Source organism: Hypanus sabinus, chromosome 13 (assembly GCF_030144855.1).
Source record: "Hypanus sabinus isolate sHypSab1 chromosome 13, sHypSab1.hap1, whole genome shotgun sequence".
Classification (NCBI taxonomy): Eukaryota; Metazoa; Chordata; class Chondrichthyes; order Myliobatiformes; family Dasyatidae; genus Hypanus; species Hypanus sabinus.
In genome coordinates, this window is record NC_082718.1 from 7,387,424 (window position 1) to 7,409,629 (window position 22,206).

The following is a 22,206-nucleotide window of genomic DNA, read 5'->3' on the forward strand; positions in this document are numbered from 1 at the left end:
CACAGTGAAATATCTTTCAAGTGATATCAAATAATAATTACTGTGGGTAACAAACAGAATAATTAATTATAGATACTCAATGAACCAGAAACTGGGATTTAATCCAATTGAAACTGTCACAAGGTAAATCATTATAAGTTAGCACTAATAGGAAAGGAACTGCATAAAAAAAGTTCCCTTGTCAACTGGTGTATCATTCAAACCACTGCACCCTGCTGACCAATTAATTAATTTCAGAGCTTTCATTTACTGTTGGCTCTATATTTCACTTCAACCAGACAAAATATGTTGTGCATCATCTATGTTCTTGCACAACCATCTGTTCATCATAACCAATAGTTCACTTTCTTAATTCAAATATCTGTATGATTTCCTGGACTTTATTTTCCTCAGGGCTATACTCTGTATGCAACAGAAGATCTTTCAGTCTGAACTAGTTAAAAAGCAAAAGACATTTTAAATGAAGTTTGTTTTACTTTCTTCTTAGAACTTTTCAGTTTCATCTTTCTTTATTGCACAAATGTGTCAGCAACATGTTTTAAGGTAAATAATTTAAAGTACATCAGCAATGCTCGCAAGATGATATTATTACCCTTGTGGCAACCTTATTTGGCATGGTAATAAATGTAATAAGGTGAAAAATAATACATAATGATCATGAACTTTATCAGTTTATTTGACTATTTAGTTCTTCATAACACTTGCCTTTAACCACTACTGATAATTTGTTGCAGGGAGATGAAAGTCACTTCATTAACAACACAGTACTTTATACAATGCCTAGAGACACAAGAGACTGCAAATGATAACATCTGGAGCAACAAACAAACTGCTGGAGGAACTCAGTGCTTTTAGCCACATCTGTGGGCAGAAAGGACTGTTGCTATTTTGGGTTGAAACTCAAAATCAGGACCACACATTATAAAATGCCTGACTGAAATGATGCCGATCTAACAGGTAACACTATAGTTCTTACCTTTCATTACTGATTAAGACATCATAATTTCTAACAAAATGGATGCTCATGAGATGACCAACTGAGCTGTTACTTGATGCACATTTTACACTGTATTTCTAATAGATTACACAGAAATGTACAGTACAAGGCATATTTTTGGTCTATGCTGATGTTTATGCTCCACAATAAAGCAGGCTACATTATTTCAACTGCAAAATCTCCATACCTTTCTCTCTTATATATTTCCCATACTTTTCTTTTAGAGCATAATATAAAATATTCCTCTAACCAAATCAACAAGAAATTAGCACAAATAAATCAAGTGAATCTCTATTTTTGGATCAGGTCATTAGCATGTTGTTGTTTGGAAAACGTGATAAATGTAAGTTATTTTGCTTTCTGAGATCAATTCCATTAATCAGTACGAAACATAAATTATCAGAAATATTGATTCTGAATTTACTCATTTATTTTAATTAACAAATAAAGTACTTCAATTATATTTTGAGAACGTATTATAATTTCCTGAAAACTTATGGTTGCCTTACCACATTAAAAGTGCTATAATAGCATATCATTGTTCTGCTATACTTTTACATGATGCTGTTTCATATGAACCCTCATATATATAGCAACCAAATTGCTAATGACTTTTCTTTTTAAAGGAAAAAATATTCTACTTACTAACTACAATTAAGTTTTTTTTCCTGCTTGTCTTAGTCAAGGTCTTATAATTACTATTGTGATAACTTGATTGTTCTATAAAGTCATCCCTTTAGCTTTATAATAATTTCTGTCTCTGCAGTGGCCAATGCTTACATCATTTAAAGCCCCTTCCATATGCGCTCTAGGAATGACAAATCACTAGAGTTCATATTCACACTGGCAATATTAATGCTAGACAGTGCTCTAGAAAGGCTGCAACTTGAAAGGTACTGTGGCAACCTGAAAAGTATACTGTGCAATTGAAGAAGTAAAAGACAATAATAAGATTAATCCTACTGCTAGTGATGAGTTACATTAGAATTTGATCTATTTGGACAATGCCTTGACTCACATGTCCAAAACAGACAATTCAGAAGAGACCTTGTAAAAGTTTTTGATGCACTCTCAAAACACTTCATGTGTTTTGAGAGACAAAACACAAAATCAAAACCATATGTTGGTCCATGGGAAGAGATGATTTAGATTCAGGGTTCTGAAAAGCAGTAAGAATGTTTCCCAGAAGGTGATCAAAAACTGGAACAGTTTATCAGGCAAGATATAAGTCAGACTTCAGCGATAGAGTATTTATCTCAGAACTAAATACAGAGCTTTGGGCACTTAATCTAGCTTGATAATTCAGAGCAATAATGAAGGACTGTTGAACTGTAAGAGGTAATAATTTTGGGAAGATGTTAAACCAAAGGCTTAAATGGTCCCCATGAAGGCCATAAAAAAATCCTATAGCCTTATTGCATAAATGGAACAGATAATTCTCCTAGTGTCATGGTCAAAAATAGTCAATGAAGTAAAAGAGCAGCGATAATCTTATGGAATGGCAAAGCAGGCACCAGCAACCAGAGGCCTACTCCTGCAAGTAAATTATATGTTTTTATATTATACACTTCTCTATTTTCTTGCTCTTCTGTCAATGCAGCCAAACTGAACTGCATGAATGGTCCAATGGATTGTCAACAATTGTGAAAGTAATGGAGTATCCCTTTAAGTGTTGTACGAACAAGTCTGCTTGGACCCAATTTATTGTGTGTGAACCTTGCTTATGCTGAAGTTTGTGGCCTGAACAGGCAGGAGTGGCATTAACTGTTAATTTTGCAGCAGCATTCTCAGCATGTTTCAAGCACAAGTCGTAAAGCAGTTGAAGCCACACGATTGAGAACTCATTCTGTTTTTTTTTGTTCATGTTGGAAAGAACTAACAACAATACTCAGAAATCAATTTTATGCAGTAATTCAATCTGAGGACATTGATGCGCAAATCTGATTGAATTTTATGCCAAAGTCATTCTAGACTTATTTAAGGAAAAAGTTGGTTATGAACGGGAAGGTGGCAGCAGTCAAGAAAGGTCACATCATTTGCCTATTTTATAATCATATGATCAGGACTTGCTTCTTGTGAAGAGATTAGATTAACAAAACTAAGGGGATAAGAGAATAAGCATGAACATCCCCATTTCAGAATGTCACTTACTTTTTAAAAATAAAATTTTGTAGCCTTTCACCTTTTATTCTCCTCCATGAACAGATTTTGTTTGAATCAGAAATGGAAAGTTGTGGATCCCACAGACTCTTTGAAAAGAAATAACACCACACTATTTGCTGGTACTTACCAAAATCCAAAATACTCACTAAATTCTTGACAGACCATGTGACAAAGTTCTCGTTTTCCAGAGGCCTGGACCCCCACCAGAACCAACATTGGATATGGAATATCAAGGTTAGGCAAAGTGCTGCAGAGGAAAATGAGAAACAGGTTATTAAAAGGTTAATGTCCTAAACCTGGAACAAATGAAAGACCATCAGGACATGTACTTTTCACAAGGAGCGAGAGATCCAAATACTTAGGAATGTTTCACTATACATCATGTTTTAGTGATAAGACATTAAACATAAAATGTGCCTGTCGTTTGAAGAGTAAAAATGAAGAGAAGAACTCCTAGGGCATTGTTTCATGGTAAAGCAAACTTCTATTCAGGCAACAGTCATCCCTCAAATCACTTAAGTGATGATTTTATTGTGTGGTGAGTGAATCAGATGCAAAGTTTCCACACTGCATTTTAAAAACACTCAAAAGGCTTGGAGGTGCTATTGGATATATCAAAGCTACAAAATGTGCTAAATTAATGCAACTTCTTTATTTATGAAGCAACATTCATATGATTTGTAAAGGAGCTAGTTTCAACCAAATTAGAGTAGAAGTAAGGTGCAGGCCAGATATCAGAAAACTGTCATTGCATTAACAATTATTATTAATTTTGTGTTGCTTTATTTTTGCCCCCTCTACCTTTAGCTCTGATATCACTAAATAACTGAATGTTTAATCCTGTTCTTTCACCCTGAATTCTGAATTTTGACTTTTATGTGCACTAAATAACCTAATTTTAATCAGGATGTTTTAAAAACAGAAAAAAGTATGCAACATCTGTTCCTTGAATCTTGCAGTGGGCTGCTCATGGACGAAAAGCTTGTTGCTGACCTTCTTCAATGCCAGTCTAGCTCACAGTATGGGTGCACTTGGACTTCTAGGCCTTTTTATCATCTGGTAAATAGTTACTAGCTCGGATATCTCTAAACATACTGTATGGTCTCTGAAACCAAGGAAATGTCAAAAATTTATTTTAAAACCATTATGCTGACCAAGTTCCTCAATTTCAGCACCAATTTACAATCCATATCAAAGTTATGTATTTTATAGTCTGCTTGAAAAACTAAAGAGGTGCAGCCATTTGAAAGGTTTGTATCTTTCAATATGAGCTCTGAAAATAGCATTGTTATACTGGGTATTTTTCTGAAATTGTAAATGGAAGTAAAGCTAATAGGCTAACATCTCTCATACACTTACACGTAAGAATGCAATTACTATGCTAAGCAGGTGAGTCACTAAGTATAGGAAGGAAGAGCAGGAACTTTCTGGCTGCCATTGAGAGCCTTCAATACATAAGCAAATAGGGCATAAATTGATATTAGGGAACTGTGCCACATTCTTGAGGTAAACACAACCAGTGATATGACAGTCAATCACAACTAGTAATAATGACCAATGCATTATCCAGTTGTTTTGTATATCTATGAACAGTATGTCAAAAGGGATAGAAATATGTGGCTCATTTAGTGTAGGACAAACTGTTAATCTTGTGATGCAGTTCAATGACAGGTGTCTTGGAGCAGTTGACAACAGCTCAACAAAAAGCTATATACTGACTCTTATCACAATCAAGTGAAAACCTGCAGATGCTGGATATCCGAACAACACACACACAAAATGCTGGAGGAACTCAGCAGTTCAGGCAGCATCTATGGAAAAGAGCACAGTCGATGTTTTGGGCCGAAACCCTTCTGCAGGACTGGAGAAAAAACAGCTGAGGAGATTTAAAGGGTGGGGGGAGGGGAGAGAGAACCACCAGGTGTTAGGTGAAACCTGGAGGAGGAGGGATGAAATAAAGAGCTGGGAAGTTGATTGGTGAAAGAGACAGAAGGGCATGGAAGGAAGAAAAATGGGGAGGAGCACCAGAGGGAGGTGATGGGTGGGCAAGGAAATGAGGTGAGAGAGGGAAAGGGAGATGGGAAATGGTGAAGAAGAGGGGGTGGGGGGGGGCATTACCGGAAGTTTGAGAAATTGATGTTCATACCATCAGGTTGGAGGCTACCCAAACAAAATATAAGGTGTTGTTCCTCCAACCTAAATGTGGCCTCATCACAACAGTGGAAGAGGCCATCACATAGTGGAATGGGAATGGAAAGTGGAATTAAAATGGGTGGTCACTGGGAGATCCTGCATTTTCTGGCAAATGGAGTATAAGTGCTTTGCAAAGTGATCTCCCAATCTACATCAGGTCTCACCAATTTATAGGCCACACTGAGAGCACCGAAAACAGTATAAGACCCCAACAGGCTCACAGATGAAGTGTCGCCTCACCTGGAAGGACTGTTTAAGGCCCTGAATGGGAGTGAGGGAGGAGGTGTAGGGGCAGGTGTAGCACTTGTTCTGCTTGCATGGATAAGTGCCAGGAGAAAGATCAGTGGGAACGGACGAATGGAGGGAAAGATGTGTTTGGTGGTAAGATCCTGATGGAGGTGACAAAAGTTTTGGAGGATTACGTGCTGGATGCGGAGGCTGGTGGGGTGTTAGGTGAGGACCTAACATGCTGACACTAATGCTGTTCAGTCAGTTTCACAATGAGATTTACTAGGGTCTACTGAAATCACTGTTGGCTTCATAGTATTTACAGCCAATCTCAGTGAACAGAGCCACTAGCCATCCAGTAAGGTTGAATGGTTGGTGGGTTCTGCTTACTAGAATCCGTCAGGTAAAACAATAATTTATCAAGTACCACCAGCTGATACTTGAATCAACCCTAACCAGTACAATATTCTGTTAAAGACATCTCAACACTTCCACTGTTGCAATGAGCTATTAGAGTCAGTCTGTTGGAAAAGCATGGCAAATAACAAGGAAGAAAAAATCACTGCTATTTAACTTTCCATGGGAAATGAGGGGAAAAGCATACTGACGAAGGGGCTCAGCCTGAAACGTTGACTGTTTATCATTTCCATACATGCTTCCTGTCTGCTGAGTTCCTCCAGCATTTTGTGTGTATTGTGTGGGTAAAAAACATAGCCTATATTCAGACACAAAATGCTGGTGGACCGCAGCAGGCCAGGCAGCATCTATAGGGAGAAGCACTGTCGATGTTTCGGGCCATGACCCTTCGTCAGGACTAACTGAAAGGAAAGATAGTAAGAGATTTGAAAGTAGGAGGGGGAGGGTGAAATGCAAAATGATTGGAGAAGACCAGAGGGGGAGGGGTGAAGCTGAGAGTTGGAAAGGTGATTGGCAAAAGGGATACAGAGCTGGAGAAAGGAAAGGATAATGGGACTGGAGGCCTAAGGAGAAAGAAAGTGGGAGGGGAGCACCAGAGGGAGATGGAGAACAGGCAGAGTGATGGGCAGAGAGAGAGAAAAAAAGAGGAAGGGGGGAAAAAACTAAATATATCAGGGATGGGGTAAGAAAGGGAGGAGGGGCATTAACGGAAGTTGGAGAAATCAATGTTCATGCCATCAGGTTGGAGGCTACCCAGCCGGTATATAAGGTGGTGTTCCGCCAACCTGAGAGTGGCTTCATCTTGACAGTAGAGGAGGCCATGGATAGACATATCAGAATGAGAATGGGACATGGAATTAAAATGTGCGGCCACTGGGAGATCCTGCTTTCTCTGGCGGACAGAGCGTAGGTGTTCCGCGAAACGGTCTCCCAGTCTGCGTCATGTCTCACCAATATATAAAAGGCCACACCAGGAGCACAGGACGCAGTATACCACACCAGCCAACTCACAGGTGAAGTGTCACCTCACCTGGAAGGATTGTCTGGGGCCCTGAATGGTGGTGAGGGAGGAAGTGTAAGGGCAGGTGTAGCACTTGTTCCGCTTACAAAGATAAGTGCCAAGAAGGAGATCGGTGGGAAGGGATGGGGGGGCACGAGTGGACAAGGGAATCACTTTGGGAGCAATCGCTGTGGAAAGCAGAAAGTTGGGGGGGGGGGAGGGAAAGATGTGCTTGGTAGTGGGATCTACAGATATCTACTATAAGTCTATGGAATCTCACAGCTACCTGGACTATTCCTCTTCCCACCCTGTCTCTTGCAAAAAATGCCATCCCCTTCTCACAATTCCTCCGTCTCCACCACATCTGCTCTTAAGATGAGGCTTTTCATTCCAGGATGAAGGAGATGTCTTCTGTTTTTAAACAAAGAGCTTCCCTTCCTCCACCATCAACTCTGCTTTCAAACACAACTCTCCCATTTCACGCACATCTGCTCTCACCCCTTCCGCCCGCCACCCCACTCGGGATAGGGTTCCCCTTGTCCTCACCTACCACCCCACCAGCCTCCGGGTCCAACGTATAATTCTCTGTAACTTCCACCACCTCCAACGGGATCCCACTACCAAGCACATCTTTCCCTCCCCCCCTTTCTGCTTTCCGTAGGGATTGCTCCCTACGCGACTCCCTTGTCCGTTTATCCACCCTATCCCTTCCCACCGATCTCTCTGCTGGCAATTATTCTTGTAAGCAGAACTAGCGCTACACCTGCCCTTACACTTCCTCCCTCACCACCATTCAGGGCCCCAGACAGTCCTTCCAGGTGACTTCACCTGTGAGCCGGCTGGTATGGTATACTGCATCCGGTGCTCCCAGTGTGGCCTTTTATATATTGGTGAGACCTGACGCAAACTGGGAGACCGTTTTGCTGAACACCTACGCTCTGTCTGCCATAGAAAGCAGGATCTCCCAGTGGCCACACATTTTAATTCCACGTCCCATTCCCATTCTGATATGTCTATCCATAGCCTCCTCTACTGTTAAGATGAAGCCACACTCAAGTTGGAGGAACAACACCTTATATACCAGCTGGGTAGCCTCCAACCTGATGGCATGAACATTGATTTCTCTAACTTCCGTTAATGCCCCTGCCCTCCCTTCTTACCCCATCCCTTATTTATTTATTTATTCCCCCCTCTTTTTTTTTCTCTCCCACAATCACTCTTTGCCTGCTCTCCATCTCCCTCTGGTGCTCCCCTCCCCCTTTCTTTCTCCCGAGGCCTCCCGTCCCATGATCCTTTCCCTTCTCCAGCTCTGTATCCCTTTTGCCAATCACCTTTCCAGCTCTCAGCTTCACCCCTCCCCCTCCGGTCTTCTTCTATCATTTTGTATTTCCCCCTCCCCCTCCTACTTTCAAATCTTACTATCTTTTCTTTCAGTTAGCCCTGATGAAGGGTCTTGGCCCGAAACATCGACTGTGCTTTTTCCTATAGATGCTGCCTGGCCTGCTGCGTTCCACCGGCGTTTTGTGTGTGTTGTCAGTATATTAGTAGTTGGAACAGATATGTACCTAAAAATAATCACTGACAACATTTCTTTACAAAGTTAAGACTATGGAGGGAAACAAGTAATGGAAGTGAAACACATATGCAATCATAAAAAATAAAGAAGTGTACCAATTCATTAATAGTATTAATTTTTACCTGCTTTAAATCATTGTGCTCACTTAGTAGTTACATTTAAATGTGAAATAATTTTTTAAAAATTCAACTAACATCATTGGTATGTTCCAGTGTAAAAAGGTCATCTATTGGTCAGATTCTAATAAACATATTTTCTTCAATTTTTGTGCATGAGGTGAAATTAACATTTATCAGAGTTCATCCAAAAAAAATTAAGACCTGCCAAGGTGGAGCTTCAGGAATCAAATATGCAAGGTATGTTACCATTTTCAAAACTTAAATTGATAGGGTGTTCTTATGTGGAATAAATTATGCAGGATCTAGTCACAAAAAGAAACTATTTCAAAGGGGATGAATATATATTTCTGTTCCTATGAATATTGTCCTTCAGCAATTAATTTCCCAACCAGTGTGCGAACATGCAAATTGACCACTAACATTGAAGGGCAGTCAAGTTTACATTTACAATAAAACAAAATCTGACTTCTGTTTGAAGAGTTCACATAACAGAGAGAATTTTTTAAATAATTTAGAATTTACACATGTTCAGCTACATCCCAGGAAGTGGCTCGGTCAGGGAAGAATGGAATGAAGATTGGCTAATATCCTAATACAGTCTTTGGTTTCATCAAATACTTCTTTAACAGGGAGCAGTAAAATACAAGATCTCTTTTTAGGGCTTCTGCTTGCAACTGAAAACAACAGAAATGCACCCTTCAGTGGCCTTTTGCATCTTTTCGGCTGGTGTTCTAGCTGTCACTTCCCCTCCAGGGTAGGTTGGAGTAAGCACCAGCTCTGATAGTGTCCCTTCTGTATCCAAACCCCTGTTATGCTCTTGGTCTGGTAGTATTCCTTCCCTGTGATGCTTTTGATCTGGCAGTGATATGCTTCTGATGCTGTTGACTTTCCTCAGGTATGATCGTAAATGGTTTAGTTTCCAAATAAGACTCCGATAGTCACATGTTCAGACTTGAAGTACTTGGGAACAGGATCCTGTGCAAACATTGATCTGTAAGTCTAATCCAACAACTTGAAGCACAAATTATAGATTCAGGGTAATAATATTTATAAACCAACCAGTTTCATTAAAATAAAAATAATTTCTCAACACTATTTGTGGAAGTTAGCTAGATGGAACTTGTCTGCTGCTTCCCCCCCCCCCCCATATTTGAATAGTGAAGGTATATTTTTTGGGACTGCCATCAAAAACTATTGGGGGGGGGGGATACACAATGCCCTACAAGACATCCTTAAATGTGAAATACCCTTAGAGAGTAAGACCAGATATTTTGGATATATACCTCAAAAATGGTTGAAAAGAGATAAATATTTAATGAATATACTGTTAGCGGCTGGTAAAAAGACTCTTACTAGGAAATGGTTATCATAAGAGAGCACAACTTTAAATACATGGATGGAAATTACAATGGACGTTTACAAAATGGAGAAGATAACAGCATCTGTTAATCATAAGCTGGAACAATTTGATTCATACTGGGAAAAATGGTTTAACTACATAATGCCTCATAGGTCTGATTTTATTCTCACAAATCAATGAATCTGTTGTAAAAAAAAATCACTCCCTACTTGTACATAGTTCTTTCCTTTTGCTTGTTTTTTCTTTCCACTCTTATAAGTGTATACCTCAGATAAATACTTTTTGGAGATTTATGATATATATGATTATATGATGTATGTACAATGTCTGAAATACACCTTATGGAAATGTTTGTTTGATGATGAACTTCAATAAAAAAATAAATTACAAAAAAAATGAATAGTGAAGGTATTTCTTTTTATTTACTGGAAGAGCCAGAAAGGTTTTTGATACCAGTAATTGTTTCAATGTATTTTAATGATATGCAAATCAGAACATGGAGGAGAGCCTTTGCTTCATTTAAATTAGTCAATGTAGAAAGAATTTGGGGTTAACCACTATGCTATGATTTTCTCCAACAATCAAAAATGCCTATGCCAATCATAGCTTAAAAGGAATGTGACATAGTAGAAATTTTGTGATAAAACCCTCAAAGAATCCAATGACAATGTTACAGTGAACATTCAATGTCATTAATAACATTCAACGTGCTGCCCAAGGCTAAGCAGAGTAGGAATAACCTGCCTTTTTTTCTCCAAAAATAATAACTTCTCATCAGTAAAACTGGCATAGATAAATTGAAAGCAAGTTTGTAATGAGCAAATGGATTAAAAAGGTTGAATCTGACTACTTTAAACTCCAGTCTATAGGTGCCGCAATCTTCAAGCGCCCTCTAGGGGCTCAGATCGTATCTTGAATCAATGACTTTTGTAAATTATGACTTACCTGTCATAAATCCTCTGGGGCTGTAGAAAACTATACATAATATTGGTCATATGATCGTTGGCAGCTACCACTTCAGGAGGAGGGTTGTATTTATTGATGGCCAGAACCTGGGGAGAAGTAGCTAATGTAAGTATGTTTTTCCTTTACTTCTGTCAGGGTCAGCATTATTATGCTTAGCTCATGGATAAGCAATTAGGAAATCTGAACCCAGTACTGCAGAGCTTTACAACATTGGTGTGAACACAAAAATCACTAGGAGATCTTGGGCTTATGCACTGCAGCTTTCCCTCAAAAGTATCTATATTATTTTGCTTTAAACCATACCATGTGATAGTGTGAGCCACTTCCTTCTTCCTCTCTCAATAAAGGAATTATACACTGATTTCCTTTTGATTTATTTGTCTCTACCTTACGTCTATGGCCTGCATTCCTGGAATAATCTTCATGTTTATCAAACTAACTAATCAAACTTAGAAACAGAAAACCGACAGCACAATACAGGCCCTTGGCCCACAATGCTGTGCTTAACATGTACTTACTTTAGAAATTGCCTAAGGTTACCCATAGCCCTTTTTTTTCTAAGCGCCATGTACCTATCCAGGAGTCTCTTAAAAGACCCTATTGTATTCACCTCCAACACCGTCGCTGGCAGCCTATTCTACACACTCACCACTCTCTGCGTAAAAAACTTACCCTTGGCATCTCCTCTGTACCTACTTCCTAGCACCTTAAAACTGTGCCCTCTCATGTTAACCATTTCACCCCTGGGAAAAAGCCTCTGACTATCCACACGATCAATGCCTCTCATCATCTTATACACCACTATCAGGTGACCTCTCATCCTCCGCCACTCCAAGCAGAAAAGGCCGAGTTCACTCAACCGATTCTGATAAGGCATTCTCCCCAATCCAGGCAACATCCTTGTAAATCTCCTCTGCACCCGTTCTATGGCTTCCACATCGTTCTTATACTGAGGCGACCAGAACTGTGCACAGTACTCCAAGTGGGGTCTGAGCACAGTAACTTAAATATATTATGAAAAATACAGTCAGACATTTTTCACTTCACTAACTCTGGATGTTTCCAAAATACTTCATAGCCTTTGAAATGTAGTCACAGCCGTAATATTGGAAACCTCTCAATCCACTTTCAGTAAGTGTGATAAACATCAATACGATAAAAGTTGGATAATTTTAATTATGCTGATTAAAGGATAAATATTGGGCAGACTATTAGAGATCACTCCCTTGCTCTTGTTAAAAACGTTGCCATATCATTCTTTGTGCCGATTAATGAGAGCAGACGAGACAGTTCTAAAGTTATTTGAAGGACCACACCTCTGATATAATAGCGCTCTCTTGCTCCTCAGAATCAGAATCAGGTTTAATGTCATGTAATTTGTTGTTTTGTGGCAGCAGTATATTGCAATACATGAAAATTTTAAAAAACTATAAATTACAAAAGAAATACATATAATTCAACAAATAAACTTTTCCAACCAGGTACAGGTATTAATTATAATTTATGATTCAATGACAAACTATGCCATGAAGATGGCAGAGTTTGTCATTGAAACGTCGGTTATAATCGATACCGGTACCCAGCTGGAGCCTGAGAGGAGTTTATTCATCATTTATGCCAGGAAAGCACTAGATCCTTTTTCATATGTTATTCAATTCAAGTTGAATTGTCAATCAACCATAAGTGACAACATTACTCTGGGACCAAGGTGAGAAACACAGTAACAATAGTCACACACGGCACATTCAAGATAGCAAGTACAAGTAAGATACCAGTAAGATACAGCCATGCAAAAAAAAACAGTTCAGAGCGAGTCTATGAATGCCACAGAGATCTGCAGCTGAGCACAACAGAGCTGGTCTTCTGTCGAGTGAACACCAACTCCAGCCTGGGTGCTGTGACACCCTATCCCCTGTGGAGCACACCGAATCTGACTCCTCTCTCTCTCCCAGTGGCTGTAAACAGGCGACACCGCAGCTTGAGGCCTAGTCTTGTTGCAACTGCTGCCTGCCAATAAATCAGTGAATTGGATAGCAACGTGCCACTTTTAACAATGTCCCAAAACGTTTTGCAATCACAAGAAAAGTGACTTGCTGTTAGACTACACGCCTCCTTCATTCACCAAGTCCTATGCAGGCGGCAGCACGATCGGCACCAAGTGCAGCTCCTTCAGTTTCCCTGCCAATGAGCAACTCGGTAAGGCAGTACTGCAGTACCTTAGGTTATTAATGTCTGGGGGGGGGGCTTGCAATCAGAAGAACGGAAACACCCTTTGTTGACCACACAAAAGCCACTGTGATTGAATGCACCGCCATCTTACTGGAAGATTAAATTAGGTAAGTCGTGCAAAGAGAACAAAAACAGAATAGTGTCATAGTGTTCACAGGTTCATTGTCAAATCAGAAATCTCAAGGCAGACGGGAAGATGCTATTCCCTAAACATTGAGTATGTGTCATCAGGCTCCTGCCCTAGAATAACACTAATTCTTGCACTAGAATAGGATCTGAACCTACAGCCTTATATTCAGAGATGATAGTGCTGCCAACTAAGTAATAACTATTCATAAGACCATAAAACATAGGAGCTGAATTAGCCCATTTGGCCTATCAAGTCTGTTCTGCTATTCAATCTTGGCTGATCCTTTTTTTCCCTCCTCAGACCCACTCCCCGGCCTTCTCCCCAAAACCTTTGATGCCACATCCAGTCAAGAACCTATCAATCTCTGCACTAAAATCACCCAACAACCTGGCCTCCACAGCTGCCTGCGGTTAACAAATTCCACAAATTCACCACCCTCTGGCCGAAGAAATTTCTCTCCATCTCTGTTTTAAATGGACACCCCTCTATCCTGAGGCTATGCCCTCTTGTCCTAGACTTACCCACCGTGGGAAACATCCTTTCCACATCTACTCTGAATAGGCCTTTCAACATTCAAAAAGCTTCAGTGAGGTCCCCCCTCAACCTTCTAAATTCCAGCAAGTACAGATCCAGAGCCATCAAATGTTCTTCATATGATAACCTTTTAATTCTCAGAATCATCTTTGTGAATCTCCTCAATGCCAGCACATCTTTTCTTAGATGAGGAACCCAAAACTGTTCATAATGTTCAAGGTGAGGCCTCACCAGTGTCTTATAAAGCCTCAGCATCACATCTCTGCTCTTGTATTCTAGACCTCTTGAAATGAATGCTGACACTGCATTTGCCTTCCTCACCAGCTGCTCTACCTGCAAATTAACCTTTAAGGACTCCCAAGTCCCTTTGCATCTCAGACTTTTGTGTTTTCTCCCCATTTGGAAAATAATCTGCACATTTATTTATGCCACCAAAGTGCATGGACCATGCATTTTTCCAACAGTGTATTTCACTTGCCACTTTCTTGCCCATTCTCCTAACCTGTCTAAGTCCTTCTGTGGCCTGCCTATTCCTCAACACTACCTAACCTTCCACCAGTCTTAGTATAATCTGCAAACTTGGCAACAAAGCCAATCTATTCCATCATCTTAATTATTGATATACAGCAGTAAAAAGTGGACCCAAAACCAACCCCTGTAAAACACCACTGGTCGATGGGTTTAAAGAAGCCTAGTCTGTTCAGCCTTTGAGTTGTAACCTTACAGTTCTGAACAGTGATTATCCACTGTTTATTTGTATATAAAACCTGACTCAATTCTATATTCTTTGTTGCCGGACTCGTGGCATAACACTGGATAAATGGGACATTTAGCAGAGTGTCCAGAGCCTTGTACAATACAAACTATCTATCTTGGAGGCAAGGACAATCTGGAAAAAAAAGTTTCAATTTAAATTATTTAATGCACTTTCTTATTTAGATTCCAGCATTGATACACATCCTTAAATCATGTCCACGCCAACGTCAATTTGAAAAAACACTATCATCTGGGAATCATACGTTAATAGATTGAGTTTAAGTGTGAAGTAGCACATTGATTTCAATCTGATTCTACCAATAACCAATTTTTCTTCCATTGTGTCTATAGGATAGGCAAAAAATAAATTTAATCTAATGTACCTGAAGTTACAAGTGATTACTCCAAATTGTAAATTAAATAATGTAAGGATGTCATTTATAAACACTCAAACTTAATTTCCACAAAAAAATATGATTAAAGTTGTCTCTTCCAATCAAAATTAATAACAGAACATGGAAATACAGTGGATTCCAGTTAACTGGGACACATTGGGATCAATACATTTTGGCCCAATTAAGCGGCTGTCCCAATTAGCCAAAAGTTTCATGGAAATACTTAAAAAGGTACAAAAAAGATAAATTACCATTTAATTGAGTAGCGAAATATGTATTTAAATGAAATATAGAACAAATTAGAACACTAGCAATACTACTACAGCACTATAAAACTGTGTATCAGTCCCTAATATTTATTGGCGGAGGAATTGATCTGCTGCGTTCTTTTGATTGACTGTAAATGAATCAATCAAATCAGCGCAGGTCCCGAGTGTAAATTTCCCTTGGGATCAATAAAGTATGTCTGTCTGTCTGTCTGTCAAATAATGGATTGCCTTCATACAATGCTATCAGCAATTGCAACCTTTAGGCCTCCATTTTCTCTGTAACATTCAGGATGATTGTTGATATCCTCGATTTTTTTGTAGCTTCTATCTTTTGTAGTTGTTTAATGTTCACCCTCGGCCATTTCTGACACTTCACAAGTCTGAATGCTTGAAATCGCATTGAGCAAAACATTATTTTTGCTGACTTGCAGTGACAAAAACACATCTTTTTGAACACAAACACATGCAACAGACACTATTTAAAAACTGCTTGCTCTGAACACAGTATAGTGTCTAAACGGCTACACAAATTAGTACAGCTGACACTAGTTAGGAACTGTCAGCAACAGACTCCTGCCACAATTAAGTGGCACAATGTCCCAAATAAACAAAGGGAATTTTCTTAATTAGTTTTTTTTCCCCTCAAGAAGTGACTGCCCTGATTAATCGATGGCTCAATTAACTGGCATCCACTGTAATTACATTCTGTGATTTTTTCAATAGTAATTACAGATGTATTATAAGACATAGCGTCACAGTCATAGAAAAGTTTAACATAGAAGCAGACCCTTCAGTCCATGCTGAACTACTTAAACTGCCTACTCCCATCAACCTGCATCTCTACCATAGCCCTCCATACCCCTACTATCCATGTACCTATCCAAACGTCTCTTGAACATTGAAATCTAGCTTGTATGCACTGCTTGCGCTGGGAGCTCATTCCACACTCTCACCCCCCTCTGAGTGGAGAAGTTTCCCTCACGTTCCCCTTAAACATTTCACCTTTTGCCCTTAACCCATGACCTCAAGTTGCAGTCCCACCTAACCTCAGTGGAAAAGGCATGCTTACATTTACCCTATCTATACCTCTCATAATTTTGTATGCCTCTGTTAAATCTCCTCTCAATCTACTATGTTCCAAGGAATAAAGTCCTAACCTATTCAATATTTCCTTATAACTCAGGTCCTCCAGTCCCAGCAACATCCTTGTAAATTTTCCGTTTACTCTTGCAACCTGATTTACATTTCTCCTATAGGTAGGTAACCAAAACTGCAAACAATATTTCTGATTAGGCCTCACCGACATCTTGTACAACTTCAACCTAACATCCTATCTCCAGTACTCAATACTTTGATTTATATAGGCCAATGTGCCAAAAGCTTTCTTTACGACCCTATCCACCTGTGATGCCACTTTCAGTGAATTATGGACCTGTATTCCTATATCCCTTTGTTCTATCAGACTCCTCAGTGCCCTGCTGCTCATATGTAACACCTACCCTGGGTGGTCCTAAGCAAGTGTAACACCTCACACTTGTTGGCATTAAATTCTATCTGCCATTTTCAGCTGCTTTTTTCAATTGGTCCAGATCCTGTTGCAGTTCTGGCTGTCTTCCTCGCTGTCCACTACACCTCCAATCTTGGTGTCATTCGCAAATTAGCTGATCCAGTTAACCACATTATCATCCAGATCATTGATATAGATGACAAACAACAATGGTCCCAAAGGCGATCCCTGTGGCATTCCGCTAGTTGCAGCCTCCAGTCAGCGAGGCAACCATCTAATACCACTCTCTAGCTTCTCCCACAAAGCCAATACCTAATCCAATTTATTACTTCATGTTGAATGCCAAGCGACTGAACCTTCTTAACCAACCTCCCATGCGGGACCTTGTCAAATGCCTTACTAAAGCCATTCAGGCAACATCCACTACCTTGCTTTTATCAACTTTCTTGGTAACTTCCTCGAAAAACTTATTAAGTTTGGTTAGACATCATTTGCCATGCACAAAGCCATGCAGACTATCCCTAATCAGTCCATGTCTATCCAAATACTCAAAAATTTTGGCACCACACACGGATTACCATTCTGATCTTTCAGAGGATCAGCTTTGTCCCTTGCAATCTTTTTGTTCTTCACATATCTGTAGAATCCCTTAGGTTTCTCCTTTACCCTGTCTGCTAAAGCAACCTCATACCTTTTTTTTTAAACTCTCCTGATTTCTTTCTTAAGTGTTCTCTTGCATTTCTTCTATGACCATAACACCTTAAGATAAGGAGCAGAATTAAGCCATTTGGCCTATTGAGTCTGCTCTGCCATTTCATCATGGCTGATCCAATTTTCCTCTCAACCTCAATCTCCTGCCTTCTCCCCATATCCCTTCATATTTCATAAGTGCCTCAATTGCTCCTACCTGCTAATACCTGCTATGAACTAACACGAGGAAATCTGCAGAAGCTGGAAATTCAAACAACACACACAAAATGCTGGGGGAACACAGCAGGCCAGGCAGCATCCATAGGAGAAGTACTGTCAATGTTTCGGGCCGAGACCCTTCGTCAGGACTAGTCTCGGCAGTACTTCTCCTATGGATGCTGCCTGGCCTGCTGTGTCACCAGCATTTTGTGTGTGTTACCTGCTATGAACTTCCTTTTTTCTTGGTCTCAATATCTCTTGAAACCCAAGGTTCCCTAAACGTGTTATCTTTTCCTTTTATTTTGACAGGCACATACAAGTTTTGTACTCGAAATTTCACTTTTAAAGGCCTCCCACCCACACCTTTGCTGGAAAACAGCCTGTCCCAATCCACACATGCCAGATCCTCTCTGATACTATCAATGTTAAGAATCTCAACCTGTGGACCAGACCTATTTTTTCCCATATTTACTTTGAAATTTATGACATTATGATCAACAGATGCAAAGTGTCCCCCTACACAATTTCTGTCACCTGCCCTGTCTTATTCCCAAACAGCACATAAAGTATTGAACAGCCTCTTGTTAGGACTTCTTAAGATTAAGAAAACTTTCTGAAATACATTTGACAAACACTATCCCAATTAGCCTTTTTACAGTATGGGAGTCCTTGTCAATATGTATAATGTTAAAATCACCTACTAAAACAACCTTATGTTTCTTGCAGTATTCTACAATCTCTCTTCATGTGGAATCTCAATCTTCAACAATACACAAAATTTTTCCCTGAACATTTTGAGACATTTCAGCTGCTGACTTCTCAGTTTCAATAAAGCTGTCTAATTCCACACCCATTTGAATTGGTTAGTTTTATGTAAGAAGTGAAACCGCAAGTCAAAATGCCTCAGAAAATAGTTGTTAAGACAGGAATAAATCACAAACCTAATTAAATATGTGCAAATTTTTGCGCACTCAATTTATCATCAAGGTACACGTACATCATTCTTTTTACAGTACTGCAGTCTTCAAGCTCTGTTATAATTCTTGCAAAATGCTTTAATTCTTAGCCTCGGGTCATTCTAATATAATAGCTAACATAGTCACTACTGAATTACACAGCTTTATAGAAACAGTTTCAGAAGAGTTCCAGACACACTGAATCAAAGCAGCTTGAAAGAATTTGGACATTATACAATAAAACCTAAATTAAATTAAGCAAAGTACTTAGTTGATAAACTTCACTAAATTAATTAAGGACCGGTCATATTGACAATAAACATACTTAATTGACAATAGCCTAACAAGCTTCGTAAAAAAACATAAGGTCTTCAATCAGGTCCATTAATATGCCAATAATTATTTGTACTGTTTGACCAGAAGTAATTTTTAAAATACAAAACATAAGAACAGCTTAAAAACATAAGGCAGGTCTAACAACAGCAAGGGCCAAACTGTCCCGAGCCATCAGAGGAGCAAAGCGTGCACACGCCAAGCTAATCCACAGTCACTTCCAGGACAGCGGCGACACGAGGCGCATGTGGAAGGGCATCCAGGACATCACCAATTACAAGACAACATCACCTGATTGTGTAGGTGATGGCTCCTTCCCAAATGTGCTAAATAACTTCTTTGCCCAGTTTGAGGTGGAAAATGACTTGGCGGCGAGGAAGTCCACCCCTCCTACAAATGACCAGGTGCTGTGTCTCTCCGTGGCCGACTTGAGAAGAACCCTGTGCAGGGTCAACCCACGGAAGGCTGCTAGACCAGACAACATCCATGGTAGAGTGCTCAGAGGATGTGCAGACCAGCTAGCAGATATTCTCATTGACATCTTCAACATCTCCCTGAGCAGTGCCAACATTCCAACGGGCTTCAAGGCTGCCACCATCATCCCCGTGCCGAAGAAGTCTTCAGTGTCCTGCCTAAATGACTACTGTCCCGTTGCACTCACATCCATCATCATGAAGTGTTTCGAGAGGCTCGTCAAGAGGCGTATCAAGACCCTGCTGCCCCCCTCACTGGACCCCCTGCAGTTTGCGTACCGTCCCAACTGCTCAACAGATGACGCCATTGCCACCACCCTCCACCTGGCCCTAACCCACCTGGACAAAAAAGACACATACATTCCGATGCTGTTCATAGACTTCAGTTCAGCATTCAACACAATCATCCCTCAGAAACTGATTGGAAAGCTGAGCCTACTGGGCCTGAACACCTCCCTCTGCAACTGGATCCTAGACTTCCTGACTGGGAGGCCTCAGTCAGTCCGGATCGGGAGCAGCATCTCCAACACCATCACACTGAGCACAGGGGCTCCCCAGGGTTGCGTGCTCAGTCTACTGCCGTTCACTCTGCTGACCCATGACTGTGCTGCAAAACACAGCTTGTACCACATCATCAAGTTCGCCGATGACACGACCGTGGTGGGTCTCATCAGCAAGAATGAAGAGTCAGCTTTCGGAGAGGAGGTGCAGCGGCTAACAGACTGGTGCAGAGCCAACAACCTGTCTCCCAATGCGAACAAAACAAAAGAGATGGTTGTTGACTTCAGGAGGGCACGGAGCGACCACTCACCACTGAACATCGACGGCTCCTCGGTAGAGATCGTAAGGAGCACCAAATTTCTTGGTGTTCACCTGACGGAGAATCTCACCTAGTCCCTCAACACCAGCTCCATAGCAAAGAAAGCCCAGCAGCGTCTCTACTTTCTGCGAAGCTGAGGAAAGTCCATCTCCCACCCCACCATCCTCATCACATTCTACAGGGGTTGTGTTGAGAGCATCCTGAGCAGCTGCATCATTGCCTGGTTCGGAAATTTCACCATCTTGGATCACAAGACTCTGCAGCAGATAGTAAGGTCAGCGGAGATCATCGGGGTCTCTCTTCCCGCCATCACGGACATTTACACTACACGCTGCATCTGCAAAGGAAACAGCATTATGAAGGTCCCCATGCACCCCTCATACAATCTCTTCTCCCTCCTGCCATCTGGGAAAAGGCTCCAAAGTATTCGGGCTCTCACGACCAAACTATGTAACAGTTTCTTCCCCCAAGCTATCAGACTCCTCAATACCCGAAGCCTGGACTGACACCTTGCCCTACTGTCCTGTTTATTATTTATTGTAATCCCTGCACTGTTTTTGTGCACTTTATGCAGTCCAGTGTAGGTCTGTGGTCTAGTGTAGCTTTCTTTGTGTTGTTTTTCTTTTTTTACATAGTTCAGTCTAGTTTTTGTACCGTGTTATGTAACACCATGGTCCTGAAAAATGTTGTCTCGTTTTTACTAAGCACTGTACCAGCAGTTATGGTCGAAATGACAATAAAAGTTGACTTGATTTGAAGAAGAAAATGAAGATTCTGACAATAATCATAAGGATTCAGACACTGATCTTCTGTGTTTTTGTGAAATCTGGTCATGTATTGATAGTTAATGTCCATGTTTGAACTTCAACAAAAAGCTTGAATGGAGGACGGGTATCAGTAATTGCAGCCTAATTTTGCTGGCAAGATGTTTTAAAAAGTGGTCATTTCCTGACAATATTCTGAGTTAACTGTGCTATATGGTTAACCTTCAAAACTTAACATTAAATCAGGACATCCCCAGGAAAAGCAAGCTGAAAGCAAAGGGAAAAAAATGAGAACTATTAAAAACTACAACATATTTGAATCTACCGGTATACAAGATGTAGAACTGATGGCCAGAATTTTTCAAAGAAGCATTTTTATTACAGATGGTTATGCTGCATTCCAGAATATTGATGAACAGTTTTCCAATTCACTTGGCTTTTTTAATATTTTCCAAAGAATTCTCAATTTACCTTATCAGATGTTTTCACTTGTTTATTATCCAGTTCAGTCAGTTTCTGTACGATGAAAAGAACCCATAACAAATAATCTGGGGTTCCCTAGTGGTATGAAACAATAAAAAAAGAACTGGCTTAACACAAATACTGAAAATTAAAATACTATATTAAAATCAATCTATTCATGATATCTTTCAATTTCCTAAAGTGACCTTTTTGTTGCTCAGTTTTGTCTCTACTTTTGAAATACAAATTGGAAATTAGATGTTAATGTCTAAGAAACTAATGCAATGCATCAAAGGACTTAAAAACAGCTGAGATGCAAGATAGTAGAGAGAGCTACCATGACTGAAAATAAATATGACAAGAGCAATCAAGAGGAAACAGCAAGATTGGCTTGAAATTCTGCATACAGTAGGGGTAAAGGCAAATTAGGGAATCCTACAGTTTTATAATTTTTTTAAAAAGGTAGGATTGTTTAGTAAATCTCAAATTCAATATGACGAGGATGCATTGCAACTAATAACCAGTAAGTCTTTTGGAATGAAATAGATTTACTCTGAAAAATGAGAATACTATGAGGGCTCTTGTTATGTACTAAATCCAATATGGATCTTGGACAGAATAGCATTAGGAATACAATTGGTTTCAGCATC

At 40.0% G+C, this 22,206-nt stretch overlaps 1 protein-coding gene across 4 annotated transcripts in view; it reads right to left on the bottom strand.

Moving 5' to 3' along the window:
* LOC132403617 (leucine-rich repeat and guanylate kinase domain-containing protein-like) overlaps nucleotides 1-22,206 on the bottom strand; it is a 124,038-nt gene that overhangs the window by 69,176 nt on the left and 32,656 nt on the right. For all 4 annotated transcript variants that reach the window (XM_059987068.1, XM_059987067.1, XM_059987070.1 and 1 more), the window contains 3 exons: nucleotides 21,566-21,652; nucleotides 10,999-11,105; nucleotides 3,288-3,407 (listed from right to left, as the gene is read on the bottom strand). In XM_059987068.1, coding sequence (XP_059843051.1) covers nucleotides 3,288-3,407; nucleotides 10,999-11,105; nucleotides 21,566-21,652 — 314 coding nt within the window. The remainder of the gene's footprint in view (nucleotides 1-3,287; nucleotides 3,408-10,998; nucleotides 11,106-21,565; nucleotides 21,653-22,206) is intronic.